A 16,682-nucleotide genomic window follows, 5' to 3' on the forward strand; every position below is an offset into this window, starting at 1 on the left:
TTTCTTTTTCAAAGGGCTCACTTAAAGTAGCTGTATTACTAGTTAGCAGAATTCCTTACTGTTAATCAAGCCTTTTCCTTAACTGGCAGGATCAAGGGGAACACCACCAGGTCTCCTGTGCCCTTCACCGTAGCCCCTGGGTTGTAGTTACCTTTTACCCATGGAGGGCCTCCTGCAGTAGTATCACTGGTGTCCGTGTAGATGAGCAGCCAATGGGTCAAAAAACCCTTGCAATTTCTGTAGCATCCTAGATCTGAGCTCCTGAATCAAACCACCTTAGACAGCAAGTCTCATCTGCAGATGAGTGCCTCCATCCCCTGCAGAAGGGAGTCCTTCTCCTGGTGGCACTGTTTACAACCAGCTGATGAGGCCAAGATGGCTCCCTGATGGAGTGTGCTCCTCTTCACCTGTTCTAAGGCCCCAAATCTCTTCTGCAAGTGCATATCCAAAGACAGGCCAAGAAACTTCTTCTGGCTGTCAGGAGTCACAAACTTTCAGTCTCCACTAAGCATAGCCTCTGGCCATCCTTCTTTCCATGCAATGCATCATTCAGGCTATTGCCCTTGCAGGTTCTCTGCAAAAAGCTTGACTAGCTCCCATTTACATCAAGGCAATGCTTCTTCTCAGCTTCTTTGACAGTTCAGGAAGCTGACCAGAGCATGACTCCCACAGTTCTAGTGCCACTGACTCTAGGAGAGACACCATCCTTTCCCTGAACCCCACGACTTGGATGGACATGTTCTTCCTCAAGAGCTCCCTCCGGGTCAAGACCTCCAACATGTCACAAGTGGTTGGCCCAGCCAGCACCAGTGACTGTCCTATTAGACAGAACAGATGCACTCCATCCCAAGCAGTACATCTGCACCTCCTGCTGGCCCTCTCTGCATAGAAGAAGAATCGACTGTGTTAATGCCAAATTCCTGTCTGTGCACCCTGGTCACTGGCATTCCCTAAGCATTAGTTAAAAAGAAATATGGGACACAAGCCTGCTCTCTTTCCCTGACATCCCTGGCAAGCAACTTGAACGTTTTATGGCTCAAACTACCAAGTCTAGAAGGAAAACATTTTTGGTTTTATTATTAAATAAATTATCATGTCAGGACAGTACAGTATGGTGGTACAGACAAGGCAACAAGTGCATGGCAAATATTTCAGAAAAGGCACTTGGAAAGACGGAAAAAGGCAAATCATTCAGCCAACTCTATTCCCTGACAGTCATCCCCCACATAAGCAAACCTCCATCCTACAAATGTTGTTTAAGCCAAGGGGGTAAGTATCAAATAATACATTCCAAAATGGATTAAAAGACAAAGCATTTGAATTGTGCTGCACAAAATGGTTAACTTACAGAACATGAAAATCAGTAGAAAAATAGTAGACAGCCCCTTCAGCCAGTCTGCTAGCCTATATCAAAGGATCATTCAGAAAACGATGCTACCAGCCTGATGTGAGGTAACAAAGACAGCTCCTTATAGAACAATTTGAGGGGCATCAGCCTTGCTTTTGACTTGTTCTAGACCTCTCACCACAAAGACTCTGAATATGCTGATTATCTGAGAAGAGAGAGATCATCCAGATGAGGCAAGATCAGAATATCTTACAAAAAACCCCAAAACCTCTACACAATAATTAGAGCCAGTATTAACAGAAATGAGATGAAATTTGACAGTAAAAAGCTCAAGGCCTTTCATGAAGAGCTAACAGGAATTCCCATGATAAACTGGGCACTTCAAACCAGTGGACTAGAAGAAAGAATTGGACAGATTATTCCAAATGCCCTCTCAATGAAGCTACTAAACCTGTCAATTAAATTTGTTTATATACAGGAATGGATATCTTTCTCTTACTTACACATAAGTTTCAACACAATTTTAAAGATTGAGTGCTATACTTTTGTTTACAATACCATGTACAGTTTTGCTTACCTGTATTCAAAGAGATAAACTTATGCTGGAAGGGCTGCAAGAATAATTATAGGAATTGAGAGAATATCTTATGCAAAGAGACTGTAAGACTTTTCCTTGTTTGGCCTAACAATAGGGAAGCTGAAAGGGGATTGGTTGCATTCTATAATGATATCAGGGAGGGAAAAATGCAATTTAAACTAAAAGTTTTGTTAGTACAATGACAGATAAATATAAACTTAATCATAACCAGGTTTAGTGCTTGAATTGCCCCAAAGCAGGTAATGAAGACAAGAAAAGGGGGCAGGCATGATGTAAGGACACCATTCTAATATAAAAATTGTGTATATGTGTATGTATGCTTTACTGATGTAAAATTTTTATGTATATACATTTATATAAATACATGCACACAAAGCTATACAACTTACTATCCAAAGGTACAAATCTAAACATAAGTTGTGGAAAAGTATTTGCCAAGCTTGAATTTAGCACAAACAGCTCTTTGTTATTACCTTATGAACAGGCTAAGTAAGCAGATTTTTGCTGGATTCACAAAGCCATATATCATAAGGAGTATCTCAGATGCCTAAGAAACAAGAACTGGCAGGAAGAAAGAACAGTACCAACATCTTGTTCTTCATTTTAAATTCCCCCAAACCTGGAAATACACAAGATCCAGAAACTGGGTATAAAGTACCTTCACCCCTCCCATTTCCTAACATGCTTATCACTTCTTGACCGAATCCTGACCCCAGATTTGTATCTCTACTTCTCCTCAACTTCAGCAGAACCTGCTTTCCACTATGAAAGGAAAGATGACTACAGTTTTAAATTTTAAAACTCATTTAAGGTCTCATTTAAATAACAACAATATTACATCTCATGATTCACACATAGTATTCACACAGAAAATCATTTGCTTGTAACCCTAATCTTGCTACATCATTGCCTAAAGGCATGATTTTAACCCTGAGGGATAAACCAAATTTAAAACAAGCTTACCTGTTCACAGACGTCACGGCACATTAAGTTGTCCTTTGCGTGGTAACAACAAGACAAGCCTATGGAAAAGCAGGAAAAGGGAAAAGATATTTAAATAACATGAAGCACATAATTATCACTTCCGAACAGAAGCACCCACTTGATGGCCTGTCTGGTCCACACATGACAGTGAGAAATTTTCCTTCCCAGAAGGCAAAAAAGAACATGAGAAATTTTTATTCCGAAGCTGAGGCAGATCTGCTCATCGAGTGTCACAGAACTACCCCTGAACACTCACTGCCACCAAAAGGAGATCTCACTCCCCTTCCTTCTGCTTCTAGCCACATTTCTGCTGCTTAACCTCCACTAGCTTGGCACCTGTCAAATTCCTTCATGAGGCAATTCAATTTATTAACCCAGGAGAAATTAAAAAAAAAATAAAGAGAGACTAGAATAATAAACAGTGAACAAAAACCCCACCAAAAAACTCCAGAGAGACTATACGCTTTTGTAAACGGAATCACCTCACAGAATCTGAAAGGTGCAAGAACCAGTTAGGAACAGGTGGAAAAGGAAATCAGAGCAGGATCCCCTTTTCACACAGAGGTGAACACAGCTGCTCATTGAACTCTGGCTTCTTAAAAACTTGGAACAAAATGGTGAATTGTTTCACTAGTGATGGATGATTAAGAGTGGTTTTGCCTGACTAGATGGAAGTCATAGAGCAAACACAGATGTGAGCAGATCAACAGGAAAACAAAGGAGAACTGAAGCACTTAGAAGTCATTAAACACCAAGGTTTAAAGCCACATTTTTAACATTGTGCTTTGTTCCTCCACCATCCAAATATTTCCTTCAGTCAGAGTTAAGCTTGGCCAATACAAAATGAATTGCACAACTCCTTGACATTCATTTTCATCCTCGCTGCCCAGTGTTTAGAACATTGTATCAGAAAACAGACAGACAGAGGTTTCCTTCAAAGCTTTTACTTCCACGCCTGTCTTCACACACAGGATCATTTAATGATTCCAGATTTCTGCTCAACTGTATCTGAGCTACATATCACACTGATACAACATAATAAAGCAATACTGTACAATGATACCACACATATAAAGTTGTAGTTCACAATACCTAGTTACGAAATAAATTTTGACCGAACCAATAAGAAGGATCTTGGGTATGAATTCCTTGATAATTTCACAGCTTACAAGTGTTTTCAGCTGCAAGCTTACAGCTGTTACAAGAAGATATCCAATTTAAAAAGCAAAAGAATCTACCACCACCAAACCCAAAATTCTCCAATGTTGAAATGACATTAAAAAAGAAAAGAAAATTTCAGCTTGAAAATGTCAAGGAACTGGGAGAGAGGGAGAAAAAAAGAAAAATCCCTGAAAAGGTTGTCTGTAACAGTCACAATTTAAAATGGCTACTAGAGGATTGAGCTATATTTTAATGCAGAATTCTACCATTCCTGAAGAGGAAAGAAGAGAAACCAAAGTAGGACTTGTAACTGGTGAATGTTTTAATTAATAATTAGAAACAGCACAGCAAAACGCCTGCAATAAATGAGGACAGCACCAGAATCCTGCTTACAACATGGTGAAATGAAAGGAGGAAATTGTAAAATTGACTTTAATGTTTTTTGCCAATTTTCTACCATCGCAGAAGAGGATTGAGATATGACACAGATGGCTTAAAAATCTTTCTGATCTGAGAGCTACACGTGGGATCTTGCCAGTCTTCCTGCACTATGTTCAGTAAGCCGATCCATGCCAAGAATCTGCTTCATCATTAGCAGGCTCCACCATGTTCAAGCTTCAGTTATTATTTCACTTAACTGAAAATCTTTGCTTTACACTTTCTTAGTCCTGTTACAAAGCCATGGTATTAGAAATATGGAACAACTATAAAAACCATTAACTTTTAAGAACAGACAGTTTTTCTTAAGGCAAGAGTTGCACTTACTTTCAGAAACGTTTCTGGATTTCAGTGACTATGCAATCAGACTGCAAGCACATTAACACAGTGCTGGACAAAACATTCAGGTTCACAATGGAAAGATATCCAGCAAATTAATTGGCATAAGTAAAAAAATCCAACCAAACGTACTTAAACATAGGCTTTACTTACAATCAGAAATATTGGCTACTCAATCACAGTTTTGCTGTTTTGTTTCACTGTAAGTCCCAGAAATTTTCCATTATATAAATTTTTATTGAGAGTAACTGCTACATTTAAGAGACCCAAGAATTCAGAGTTCCCAACCTACACAGGGAATTTACATTGGCTTAGGTGACAATGCATATGTTTAACTGCCTATGTCATTATGATTTGAGTTCATGAATCTCTCAGGCAACATTTTATTAAATGCTCCTTCACGTAGATTTTTTAACACTCTGTGGCCTTTTATCCATTAGTTTTCAGTGGCTCTCAACCCTCCTATGATGAACTAACACGCATCCAGGATAGTTCTCAATCACTTCCACTGCTGAGTTTCAAGTCATTATCAATTATACCAAAGAGTGTAACAATGAAGTAACAATATACTGAACTTTATGGTCATTTAAGTCCTTCTACACAAAATCCTAATCAATTGATGGTGTCTTAAATTAGCGGCAAATTAAACTGGCCCAGAGTGATCTTTAGTGTTTAAGTGAGAAATGAAAGTTGTTAACGATATGCATTCCAAACACAATTCCTCAGTTCTCTTTCCAGTTAACCTCTTCTGAAATGTCTTATGATATCTCTTCCAGTCAGTCCTTACTCTCTCATTCCCCCTTTCTCTAGTTGTACAAAAAAATTTCCAGGTTTCTTTTCAAAATTTTATTCATGCCCAACTACAAAATAACTACACTTTCTTTTTTGGTAAGATCTGCTATCACAGCAACGTGAGTAGGTTCATCACGGGAAAGTTGGGCTAGAGTATGTCATATTTCATTCCACTAGCTTTCACTGCCTTCCTCCTAAAACCGTGCCTCACTAGGCAGCAGAACTATGAAACAACAATGAAAATGCCCACAAATGCCTCAATGATTGCAGTCTTCTGCTTCAAAGTATTACATATTTTGTGATTTCCATTCCCGTGACAGCACTACCAACCCGACCTAGTTAGTAAAAGCTGTTTGGCAATATCTGTGCTTATGCCACCTTCTTTTTTCATTACTCTTTTTTTCGAAAGCAAGAAGCCGAAAACCAAGAAGTTAGCTGCTGTCACAACTTTACTGCAGGGAACTACCTTACCACGACCCTCCCCTCCATTAAAAGCCTCGCCTCCGCTTTTTTAAAGGTTCAACACCTCGTTCAACACCGTTCTTCCTCCTGAAAGCCTTACCCAAACCACAAGGACGACGAGCCCCGGCACACGAGGGCTGTTCTGACGTTTCGTAAGGCAACCCAGGCTTCTCGTCAGGGTTTCGGGCCGGCCCTTCCCAGGGCCGGGGGACCGACACCGGGAAGCCGTCCCCGACCCTCACCTGCCGCGGCCCGGCGCCCACCGGCCTCCCGCTCCCGCCGGGCAGGTGCGGCCGGCGGCGGCTGCCCGCTCCCCCTCAGCCCCAGCTCCGGGCATTCCGCCCTCGGCTAACGGCGAGGCGGGAGAGACCCGCGGCGCCGGGCCGCGCCCCCGCTTCCCGCGGGCGACGCCGCCGCCGCCGCCTCAAGGCTTCGGCACCCCGCGGGCGGCCTCGCCCCTGCGCCATGTTGTCGAAGAGGGACCCGCCGAGCCGCCGCCTCGCCTCGCCTCCCCCTCTCCCCCTCCACCGCCCCGCTCCGCGGCTCAGCTACTCACCGGCCGCCCCGGGGAAGAGCAGCGGAGCCGCCGCCAGGCAGAGCAGGGCCCAGGGCCACCGAGCGGCCGTTACCGCCATGACCCGGTCGCGAACCCGCCGCCGCCGCCGCCGCCCGGCTCCGCCTCACGACCCCCGCCCGCCAGACAGACGGGCTCTGACGCCGGCAGCGCCCGCTCCCGGCCCCGGCTCTGCCTCCCGCCGCGCCCCCATTGGCTGCCGCTCTCCAGCCAGGCCCCGCCCACCCACCCCCTCCGCCGCTTGGTCGCCGCCGCGGACATTCCAGCGGGCGAGAGCCGCCGCCGCCGCCGCGGGGGAGCCCCGCCCCCGGCCCCGCCCCCGGCCCCGCCCCGGCGGTGACAGGCCGGTGCCGCGCTCGGTCCTCTCAGGCCCGGCCGGCGCTGAGGGGGGACGCCGGTTCTGTGGTGCCCGGGTCGGTCTCGGTACCCCGCAGCCTCCCCGCCTTCCCTCCCGGTTCCACGGAGCTAGCAGGGCCGTGCCCCGGAGGGAGGGCTCGGGCGGGTGTGGCTTCAAAGCGGGCGGATGAGAGAGGTAAAGGGTGTTGAGGGGAAAGGTTTGGTGAAGGGGGCAGAGACCTCCGCTGAATGGGCTTGTTTCTATTAGCATGCCATTTGCATTATTAATAGAGTTCTAAGCGTTTCTTTGTCGGAGGGTTGGCTGTAAGCCTGCCGGAGAACGCTCTTTTCTGCCCGTAAATGACTTTGTGCATCCAGGGACCGCGCGGGAGAAACGAACCCAGCGGCAGAACGAGCGGGAGTGACACCTGAGGCTGGGAGGACATCTTCCCCCCGCCCCGAGTACAGAGGCGAGGACGCCGTCGTGGCTGCAACTCGTCGACGACTCCTCGGCTCTCACCGCTCGCTCCAGGTCAAGCTCCCAGAAACGACGGCTTGCCTCCGGGTGGAAGGTGACAGGTAGGGAAGCTCGCCTCGGCCTTCCCGGGGACGGCGTGCCTTCTCCCTGCCCGTGCCGTTCCCGCCGTTCGCTGGCGGTGTTCCCTGTGATGGGCTTCGTTCGGTTTGGGAAGGGAACCTGGAACGCTCGGCCGGGCTGCTGCCGCTTTTGCGCTTCTCGAACCTTGCGTTGGGGTTGCGTGGTGGTTGTCCGTTCTCTGGGTCTACGCCGCGGGCTGGGTCAGCGGCGAGATGGTCCGTTCCCTGGCCGCAGGAAGGCAATCTGACCTGTGGAGGTTCGGTCCACAGTGTAGACGGGTAGAAAGAGTCTGTGACTGAAGAAGCCTCTGTACAGTAGGGCCACCACTTCCATTTCTTCTCCCTGTAGAGATCAAATTATCCTGTTTTTATTTAGAATTCAAGAGCAATTAAATGTAAGCTGTCCAACGAAGTCAAAGCAAACTGAAGTTACTGCTCCTTTCGTAGCTAGTGACTATTTTGCCTCAAAGTCTGGCCATTCCAAGGCGAATGGATCGGCTTCTGACAGCTCTGGGCTTCTCGGATGAGCACCCTAGCATCCCATTATCAGATTTACTGCCAATAGTAAAACAGGAAAACTTTTAAGAACCCAGAAAATTCGGTGTCCCACAGACCGCTTATGTCCTTTTTCCAATCTCTCATCCCAGTGAACTCCTCCTCCAAAGACAGTCTGACAAGCTGCCAAAGCTATTAATGACTCCGTGGTCTTTTACAGCCTGGAGAACCTGTAGGAACCCAGTGCTCTTTAATTCCGGTATCAAATTCAGAAATGGTCCAGAAAAAAACCCAAGGTAATACAGGACAACACTTCAATGAGATGAAAAAGGTTTGTATCTTCTCTGTCTGCCTATACACCAGTATAGAGTGATTAAATTGTACTACTACTTTATGGAGCAGAGCCATAAGTAATAACAGTACATTTAGTTGTATTTTAATTTGAAGTCTAACAAATTTGAAGTTGTTGCTGTAATTGTGAATTCAAGAAACTGAAAAGTGGCAAATGTAACCCAATTAGAAAAAAACCTTTTCATACCAGGAGAGAAATGATACTTATATGTAAGTGGGCTTACATGTCAGTCAAATAGCTGGGCTTTTCCTCCCACACCTAAGGTTAACTTTTGTTAATTTTCTGCCTGCCTACTCTCTCGGGACTTAAACTTCATCCTGAGTCCACGAGGTGGCAGCAGATCCAAAAGCAAAATTAACCGGATGGCCAAATTTGCGGGCTGGTTTAGTTTCCCTGAAAATACAAGGGCCCTGAACCGATCCGATGCGTTTTTCCCCCCACTTATGCTAAAAGGTTTAATTTGGTTTGATTTTTGGATGAGGGTGAACTGCTGTGCAGTCTGCTTCCCCTGAATGCCATTTATGTGCAAAGTCATTAGCAACAATAATTGACCCCACAAGCGAATAGGCAGAGGAAAGATGCTAGAATGTCTGGTAATTTAAAGGCTCTGCATTGTCACTCCAAGTCACCGCTTCAGTTCCAGAAGAAATAACTGAGACTGCTGAAAGTATTTCCTTCACTTTAAAGAAGCAAACTGAACTTTGAAATAATACAAGCTTTAAAATTTGGCTTTCAGTCAGGCCAGTATAAATTCTAACCAAATTGTTCTAGAAAGCAAAGACTTCTGTTCCTTGGGAGTTTGGATGTTGAGTCTGCAGACTACTGTTTTCCAGTTAAACCATGCATATCAGTCTTTTTAAAACAGAACCCATTTGAAATTGATTCGTACCCAATGTTTAACAATGAGAAGTGGAATTTTGGGCCTTGAAATAATTAAATACCTTGGTGTAAAGTAGTTTGCTAGAAATACACTAATGGCATACTTTTTTTAAGTCTGATGATAAGACAGAAACCCTTCTGCAAATGCATCTTGTTTCTTGCTGCTCCTGTCAACTGCTAAGGGAAAAAGAATACTTTATTCTATGTGCTGTATTTCTTGTTGCTTAGGCTATAATAAAATTTGCTTATTCAGCTACACTTTTTGTATTAGCTTGAATAGTTAGTTCATTATATTTTGTTCTGAGTAGCGTTTGATCCTGCTTCCTTATCCTAAAAACTGCTGAAACGTTAAAAGGTTTGAACATTAATCTATATTTTATGTTGAAGTCTCCCTCGGCAATAGGTGAAGATTCTGATGTCACCATGGTCTGAATTACTGGTCCAGACATACATGTTACTGAGAGAGATCTGACCTGATCAGGATCCCCCCAGAAAGTAAAATGATGCCACATTTCTCTAAAATCCAGAGAACCGTATTGTCAATGTGGCATATCTCTACACGTTTCAGCAGAGTACTTTCTGGACTGAAAATATACTCTCCTATATTTGAATTTAACATATTGTATCTGTTTTGAGATGTACATAAATTCTGTGTGCTGTAACAATTGGCTTCCCAGCCTTTTAAGACCTTCAAGAACCAATATACAGAGCTAACCCTCTCAACCCAGTACTTTATCAGGCAAAAGGTCGTTTTCACCTTGTATACTTTCTGTTTCTATGTTTATCTCTCTACTGGAAGCCAGCAGCATTTTCCGCCTCGGTAATTTCTAAAACCATTGTATTGTAGCTATGAATATTTTAAAAAATTGCTTTGCTGTAATTCTTAGGACACCTACACCTTACAATTGGAAAGGTACTTCAAACATCTGTAGAATTAGCCTAATTAGCATTAATTTGTCTAATCTGCGTATCAACAACTAGATACCTGCATGATAAGCCAGTGCCAGATTTTTCACGCATGTTGAATAGCTTTCCTGTGCTGAGGCTTGTTCTGCTGCATCTCTCTGTTGGAACTAGGTAGGGCTTTACAGCTACCTCAAACGCGTCTGTGTGCAAACTGGTAGGAATTGTGGGACCAGTTGCAGTGCTGTCCCTAGCAAGCTGCTAGCTAGTAAGCGAGGCTGTTGCCTCTTTCTTCAGGCTAAGGATGGATTGCCACAACAAAGCCTCTTTCCAAGAGATTTTGTTCTTAAACAGGCAAACCTTTTCATTCAGGCAAGCCTTAGCTACTTAATTTTTTCTCCATTAGATCTTAGGCAGCATTTTACAGCTGACTTTCCAAATAATGAATAAGAAATATTAATTTGTTTTCCAATTACTTCATTTTTTTTAAAACCAGAAAACTAGAATTATATTAAAAGGCAAAACACAAATACAAAAGCAAGGTTTGGTGGCTGCTATTGCACACATCAGAAGCAGTGTGCAGTTACACTGATAAAGAAAGTTGTATATAAAGCAATACAGATGTGAAATTAAAACCAATAAAGATATACATTAATGCTAAATACAATGTCTGCAATTAATTTTAAGCAAGTTGAACATGTGGTGCATATTAGAGTTCATAAAATCTCGCCATAGGCAAATAATTAATGTTGCATACATCAAGTCTGGAAGGATAGCCAACTGAAAGCGATTAAATGTGGAGTATATAATTAATTACAAGTTGCTATGAAGGTAATAAAGTAGTAAACAAGATTCTGGCACTGTCAGTGAGCATAAGTTAAGAAACTATTTTATTGTTTTGGAAAAGAATTTGAAATAGATCTCATGTTCGCTGAAAGAGGCAGTTCTGATGTTCATAAAACTTACCGTAAAAGAAAATTGGGCTCTGCTTTACATTGCGTAACTTTTCTCAACACAGCAAATGATCTGAAACTAAAGTCATCTGTCAGTCTAAATTTTAAACCCCTGAAATAAGTTATGGGATTAGAGACATGTCTGCTTCTCCTCAAATAAGAATGCTGAGTGAAGTAAAATATAATCCTTGGTAACAGAGCTTATGAAATGGATAATTTAAAAACAGGTTGTGGACTGATGGCAGCAGCAAGGCCATTCTCTTTGACATAGAAAAACTGCATCAGTAAAGCCTAATTACCATGTCCTTCTGTGTTAAAGAAGGTGCTGCTAAAAAAAGTGTCTAAAAAAATGTCACCAAGATACATTTATGCTATTTGGTCAGATGCTTTTTACTCTCTACGCTGCTTTGTGTGCTCTATAGTCTTTGTACTGTATACTTTCTGTAATGGAGTTATGTATTAATGTAACTGTATCAATCTGCTGCCTTCAGGACTACTATGTGTAAGCCAGGGTTGCTAGCAAGCGTGTGGAGAACCTTCATGTAAAAGGCTCTCTGATGGGACAGAAGAGAATTTCAATTTGATTTCTGGAATAACATTAAGGGATCGATAAAAGAAGAAAGTGTTATTCAGTTTGAGAAATTGGAAATGAGGGAAACTATACTCCCCAAGCTCCAGAATCTTCCAGTAGAAAATTGATCCCTTCAAAATATGGAAAAAGAGTATTTCAAATGGAATTGTGTTCAGTCCAGTGGAATCATTCAACCATCCTGCTGATCTACATCTGAATCTAAAATCAAGTGTCTAAATCTACAGGCTGCCACCCCAGTAACCACAGTAGAGACAAGCTGTGCTTGTGCCAGTCAAAATCCTATCTTCTTTCTGGCCTTGGCTCACCATCCAAGAGGACAAATAACAGCATTTAGCAAGTGATGACACATCTATGTCTTTGAATACAGATAAAATGGATATTCATTTTGCTTTTCAACTCAGGCTTCAGTATCAGCAGTGCATCTGCCAGCATGTCATAAGTATGGGTTGGAGATAGAAAAGGATGTGTTGAAGAACATTGAGAATGCCATATGGAAATTCTTCTGTGGATTATCCCACTGAATCACCTAGTCGTGTATAGGATTAGTTACTTCTCCATATGGTGTTTAAGGACCAGATTGCTGCTGGAATATTTTCCAAAGGCTATTTTTATGTTTTGCTGTACTATGGAATTGTGTGAAAAATTACATCATAACCTGCACCTACAGTGAGATATTTTAAAGCACCCAAAGAGCTTTATACATTTTCCTCCACGTTTTAGCAATTATAATACTCTCTCAATTAGTAATCTTTGAAGAACTGTGATTCATTCACTGCTATATGTACATTTCCGTATGAACACAGTCTGCAAGCTTTGCAAAAATGGGTGTGGGCGGCATGAAATCGTTTATGCCGCTAATTGACAATTATGCAGTTGCTTCTAGTTTCAAACAGAAAAAAAAATCAATGTAGACTGGCAGATAAAATAAAAAAGAAAGGGGAAGGAATAACATTCCATTTTTTGCAACCAGATTGTGTCATGCTATTTAAATCAGTTTCAGTTAAACTAGCTAAAACTAATCAGTTTTAGCTAAAATAAGATTATTTATTCTTGCTATTCCATACACTAGCTAGCAAGTTCTGTCAAGATGACTTTATGTGAACTAGAGATCAATGCCTATTCCTATTGGTACCTACACTTGAGTGACACGAGTGAATTAGGGTAGAACTTTGCTAGTATGCATTAATACTGAATACTTCTCAAAATACCTTAATAAAAGTGTCAAGAGGTACTTTATTTATTCTAATGTCTGTAACTTTTTGTAATAAGAATACATATGCGTAATTTACATAGTAAGTTTAACAGTGGAGGAAGTTTATTAGAGAACTCCAATGTCTTTGCGAGGAAAGGAAAAACCACGCACGTCTGGGAAGAACGGAGAGAGGGACTCAGGTTTTTTGATGAGAACAAGATGCAGCACAGTGGGACGAGGCAGCGGGAGCAAGTGCTGCGTTGCAGTGAGCTGGCGGAGTTTATCCCATGGCCAAGGGCCTCGTGCTGTCCAGTCCAGCCCAGTCCAGCCCAGTCCAGCCCAGCCTGTACCTGCTCAGGCACACTGTGACGTGGGTGACCGGGCCCTCCGTGCGCAGGAGTCCTCTCCTCACCATCACGACATGGGGACACGAGGATCAACTGAAGCTTCTTCAGTTACGCGGCTTTAAATAATATACACTATAGCAAAATAACTTGGTACTTTTGAAATTGTGCACAGTAGATAAGAATTCAGATCCTAAAGAATAATTTTAAAGCTCTCCCACCATATATTCAAAAATTCAGAGGTAAATTCTTTCTGTCTTTGGTAACTAAGACTGAAAATAAGGAGTTACTTTTCCCTTTAAAATGCTCATATTTACTTTTCTTGGGTCGTGAAACTAAACCAGACCTTAAAAATCACTAAGCACCTTGATCTCTCTCATAACTGATAACCAATTTTTTTTTTTGTGTGTATATATATATATATATATACACACACACACACATACACAAAACCTGGCAAGATCCAAGTAAAATTTAGTGACCTAAATCAAGACTGAAGATACATAAAACTAAAACTGAAATTGGAAAAAAATACATTGACTGCTTGGAAGCATGTAAACATCATATATGCTTTGTGCTTCAGCTTCCTGGGTTCCTTTGGCACCTGCTTCTTCCTAAATCCTCGGCTTTCTTGGTGGACTGCCGTCCTCCAAATCCCAGCTCCTCCAGTGGAACAGAGGCAGGATCTGGGTATCGATGTCCAAGACAAAAGCCACGAGCCCCTCACCTTTCTGGGTGCCTACATGCTTCTCAGGGAAAGCCTGAGAATAAATAACCTTTCAAAAATGTAATGAAGTCCTACGCATAGCATCTTAAAAGGAGAACACGAAGAAGTAGCGTGGTTTAAAAATGTTCTTACTAGTGCCCACAATGTAAATCAAGTAATACTTTAGTGATGTCACAAATTAAATGATAGAAGTGATGCCCTTTATGCGAACCTATATACCTTACATACACTACTAACTAATTACATTTTAACTCAGTAAATAATAGCAAACAAGGAAGACACAATAATGAGATGAAAGCTGGGGAAGGGGGAACTGTCAGTGAACTTTATCAAGCTGCATTTTATTATACCTCATGCACATTTGGAGGTGCAAGAGTATTTTAAAAAACAGAAGCAAAATTATATCTTTAAAATACTTACAGGGTCTGAAAGTCATCTGGTGTGGTTTTGGCTGTTCTGTACATCCTAGCTTTGAAGTTAAGAGAAAAACAGCAGAACGCAATCCTGAAATGGTACTTTAAATTCTTCTGCAATTCCTAAAGAAAAAGCTATTTTTAAATGAAAGTTTATTTTCTTATTTACTCAACAACCATGACTACACCTATCCAGCAATACTAAGAACAGATTGCTAAGCCAACAACTGAACTTAAATTAACATCATAACTATAGCATTAATAACAGAAGGGAAGCCTGCAAAATGCGAATATGGTCATTTTTGCCGAAAGCCGAGAAAAACATTGGGGGAAAAAAAAAAAAAATCTCATGAGAACACCACGTTGGGGATCTGCAGAATGCGGCAGCCCGACAGCGGCGAGGCTGCTGCAGGCTCCAGTAACTGGGCTTCGGCACGCAGAGCAACTGGTAGCTGGTCCTGCATCCTCCCTCTCCCCAGTTGCCTCCTGCGCAGGTGCACACATACCAACTGGTCTCCCAGTCAACCCCATACCTTATGGTCTCTCCAGCAGTCCCACCTGCAGAAAGGCACACGCGTGCCTTGCTCCAGCTGCCCCAGGACAGAGCTGTGGGCCCAGCTCCGCTTGCTCGGTGCGCACAGAAGACGCTGTCCCTTGCCCGAGAAAAGAGTTAGAAATGGAGTTTCATGAGACAGAATGTGCTGGTACGGCACAGGGTGCAGCCTTAATGTAACGGCCAAAGCATAATGACCTTAAGTGTAATGACCGGCCACCGGTTTATACACAACCAGCCCCTTTTATCCCCTTTTCCCTCTCTTTTCCCATGCTCGTTCCTCCCCAAACCACCTCGATCCCTCCCTTTCCCCACCTTTGGTTCCCTCCCGTAGCCCTGCCATGGCAAGTCCGGCACAACCCAGATCCCGAGAGCCTCTCCAGCAGGTTCATCGTCTGGGTCTCACAGCTGGGCGGCGTAAGACTCTCCCAGGACAGCACTGGGATGGGCTGGGACAGGGTCTCCATTCCTCTTACTGGGCTGTAGGGGTTCCCCCACCTGCCGCTGTGCCCCTGCGCTGCCTCGTGTTTGTGGGGATGAGCTGTTCATCACATAACCCAACTTTGAACCAAATAATCTAGTCCACTTGTAGATCTCTTAATGTGCTACCCACAAACCAAAGAAAACCAGGACACGTCATCAGGTTGCTGTCTCTGGATCCCTAGCCTTACGATAACCAGCTTGAGATCCTCTCCCTTGAAAAGGACTTGACGAATTTTACAGTTACGCTAGGAAACCAAAATGGGGAACAAATAAATTACAATACCTATTAAAAGTCACTCGGAATAGAAATTGAAGAAAATATCCAACAATGGAAGTCAAACAAGTTGAAAAAAACCCCAGTGAAAGGAAAAAACAACAGCTGAAAACAGACCACATGTCTAGAGCTAGTACCCTATTGCAGGAGTTGTACGTTCCTTGCCCTTCCTCTGGCATTCCCCAAATTTTTCCCAGAGAAGCATATTATCGTTTCTGTATCCCTGTAAAGCATGCTGCAGCTTCTGAATACCTTAGGTATGAGCAAAACACGCCATCTTAAACAGCAGCGTACAATTTTGAAGGTACCGTTTCTACAAAATGCCTAAAGACTCCACCTTGCTCCTAAAAAGGGGCATGCAACAGAGAGAGCAAACTCATTCTAGAAAGCATCGAGGGCGCGCTTCCAAAGGCATTGCAGGTAAGGGAAAAGAGCATACTGGCGTATTGATTTTCTAGCTGGCTAAGTTAACATTCGTTATTTTTTCTGTGTTTGTTGTTACAGAACAGATTTTATATTAGTAGTGCAATTCTAATACTGCTAATTAGTCACTAGTCATTAGTATTTAATATTATTTAATTTTTCTTCTCTTTTTTGGGGGGGCTTTGCTTTACTGACCGTTCTTGTTATTGCTTATAGAACAAGAACAAATGCCCACATGTCAATATGCTTATGGGCATCAAAGCCATCAACACAAATCGAGTCATCAAGAAGTTCTGGTGCCATGTATACACCATTTTATGCCAAGCCTAGGGTTGTTTCCAACATCTGATCAGTCCTTTGTCCAGAAACGCATTACTGCAAGGCCTAAAATGAAGATAAAATACACTTCAAAATAAAAGTTTGGTTCATATAGATTTGAAGTTAGCATTATCACATTTCATTAATTGGTA

At 42.7% G+C, this 16,682-nt stretch overlaps 1 protein-coding gene and 1 long non-coding RNA gene across 6 annotated transcripts in view; one reads left to right on the forward strand and one right to left on the reverse strand.

The window, feature by feature from the left end:
- Positions 1-6,856, reverse strand: part of RECK (reversion inducing cysteine rich protein with kazal motifs) — a 62,113-nt gene extending 55,257 nt beyond the window's left edge. The window contains exons 1-2 of one of the 2 annotated variants that reach the window (XM_069809267.1): positions 6,679-6,856; positions 2,910-2,968 (exon numbers count right to left, since the gene is read on the reverse strand). In XM_069809267.1, the coding sequence (XP_069665368.1) occupies positions 2,910-2,968; positions 6,679-6,757 (138 nt within the window). In that variant the 5' untranslated portion in view covers positions 6,758-6,856. Of the gene's footprint in view, positions 1-1,925; positions 1,960-2,909; positions 2,969-6,678 lie in introns of those variants that run through there. The other variant, XM_069809268.1, reaches the window with a different exon arrangement.
- Positions 6,857-7,040: 184 nt separating this feature from the next.
- The window catches only part of LOC138690355 (uncharacterized), a 68,270-nt gene continuing 58,628 nt past the window's right edge, over positions 7,041-16,682 (forward strand). The window contains exons 1-4 of one of the 4 annotated variants that reach the window (XR_011329214.1): positions 7,041-7,228; positions 7,349-7,611; positions 8,345-8,455; positions 11,703-13,696. This is a non-coding gene — a long non-coding RNA (uncharacterized lncRNA). The other 3 variants (XR_011329213.1, XR_011329215.1, XR_011329212.1) reach the window with 3 other exon arrangements.

Source organism: Haliaeetus albicilla, chromosome 21, assembly GCF_947461875.1.
Source record: "Haliaeetus albicilla chromosome 21, bHalAlb1.1, whole genome shotgun sequence".
NCBI classification, from domain to species: domain Eukaryota; kingdom Metazoa; phylum Chordata; class Aves; order Accipitriformes; family Accipitridae; genus Haliaeetus; species Haliaeetus albicilla.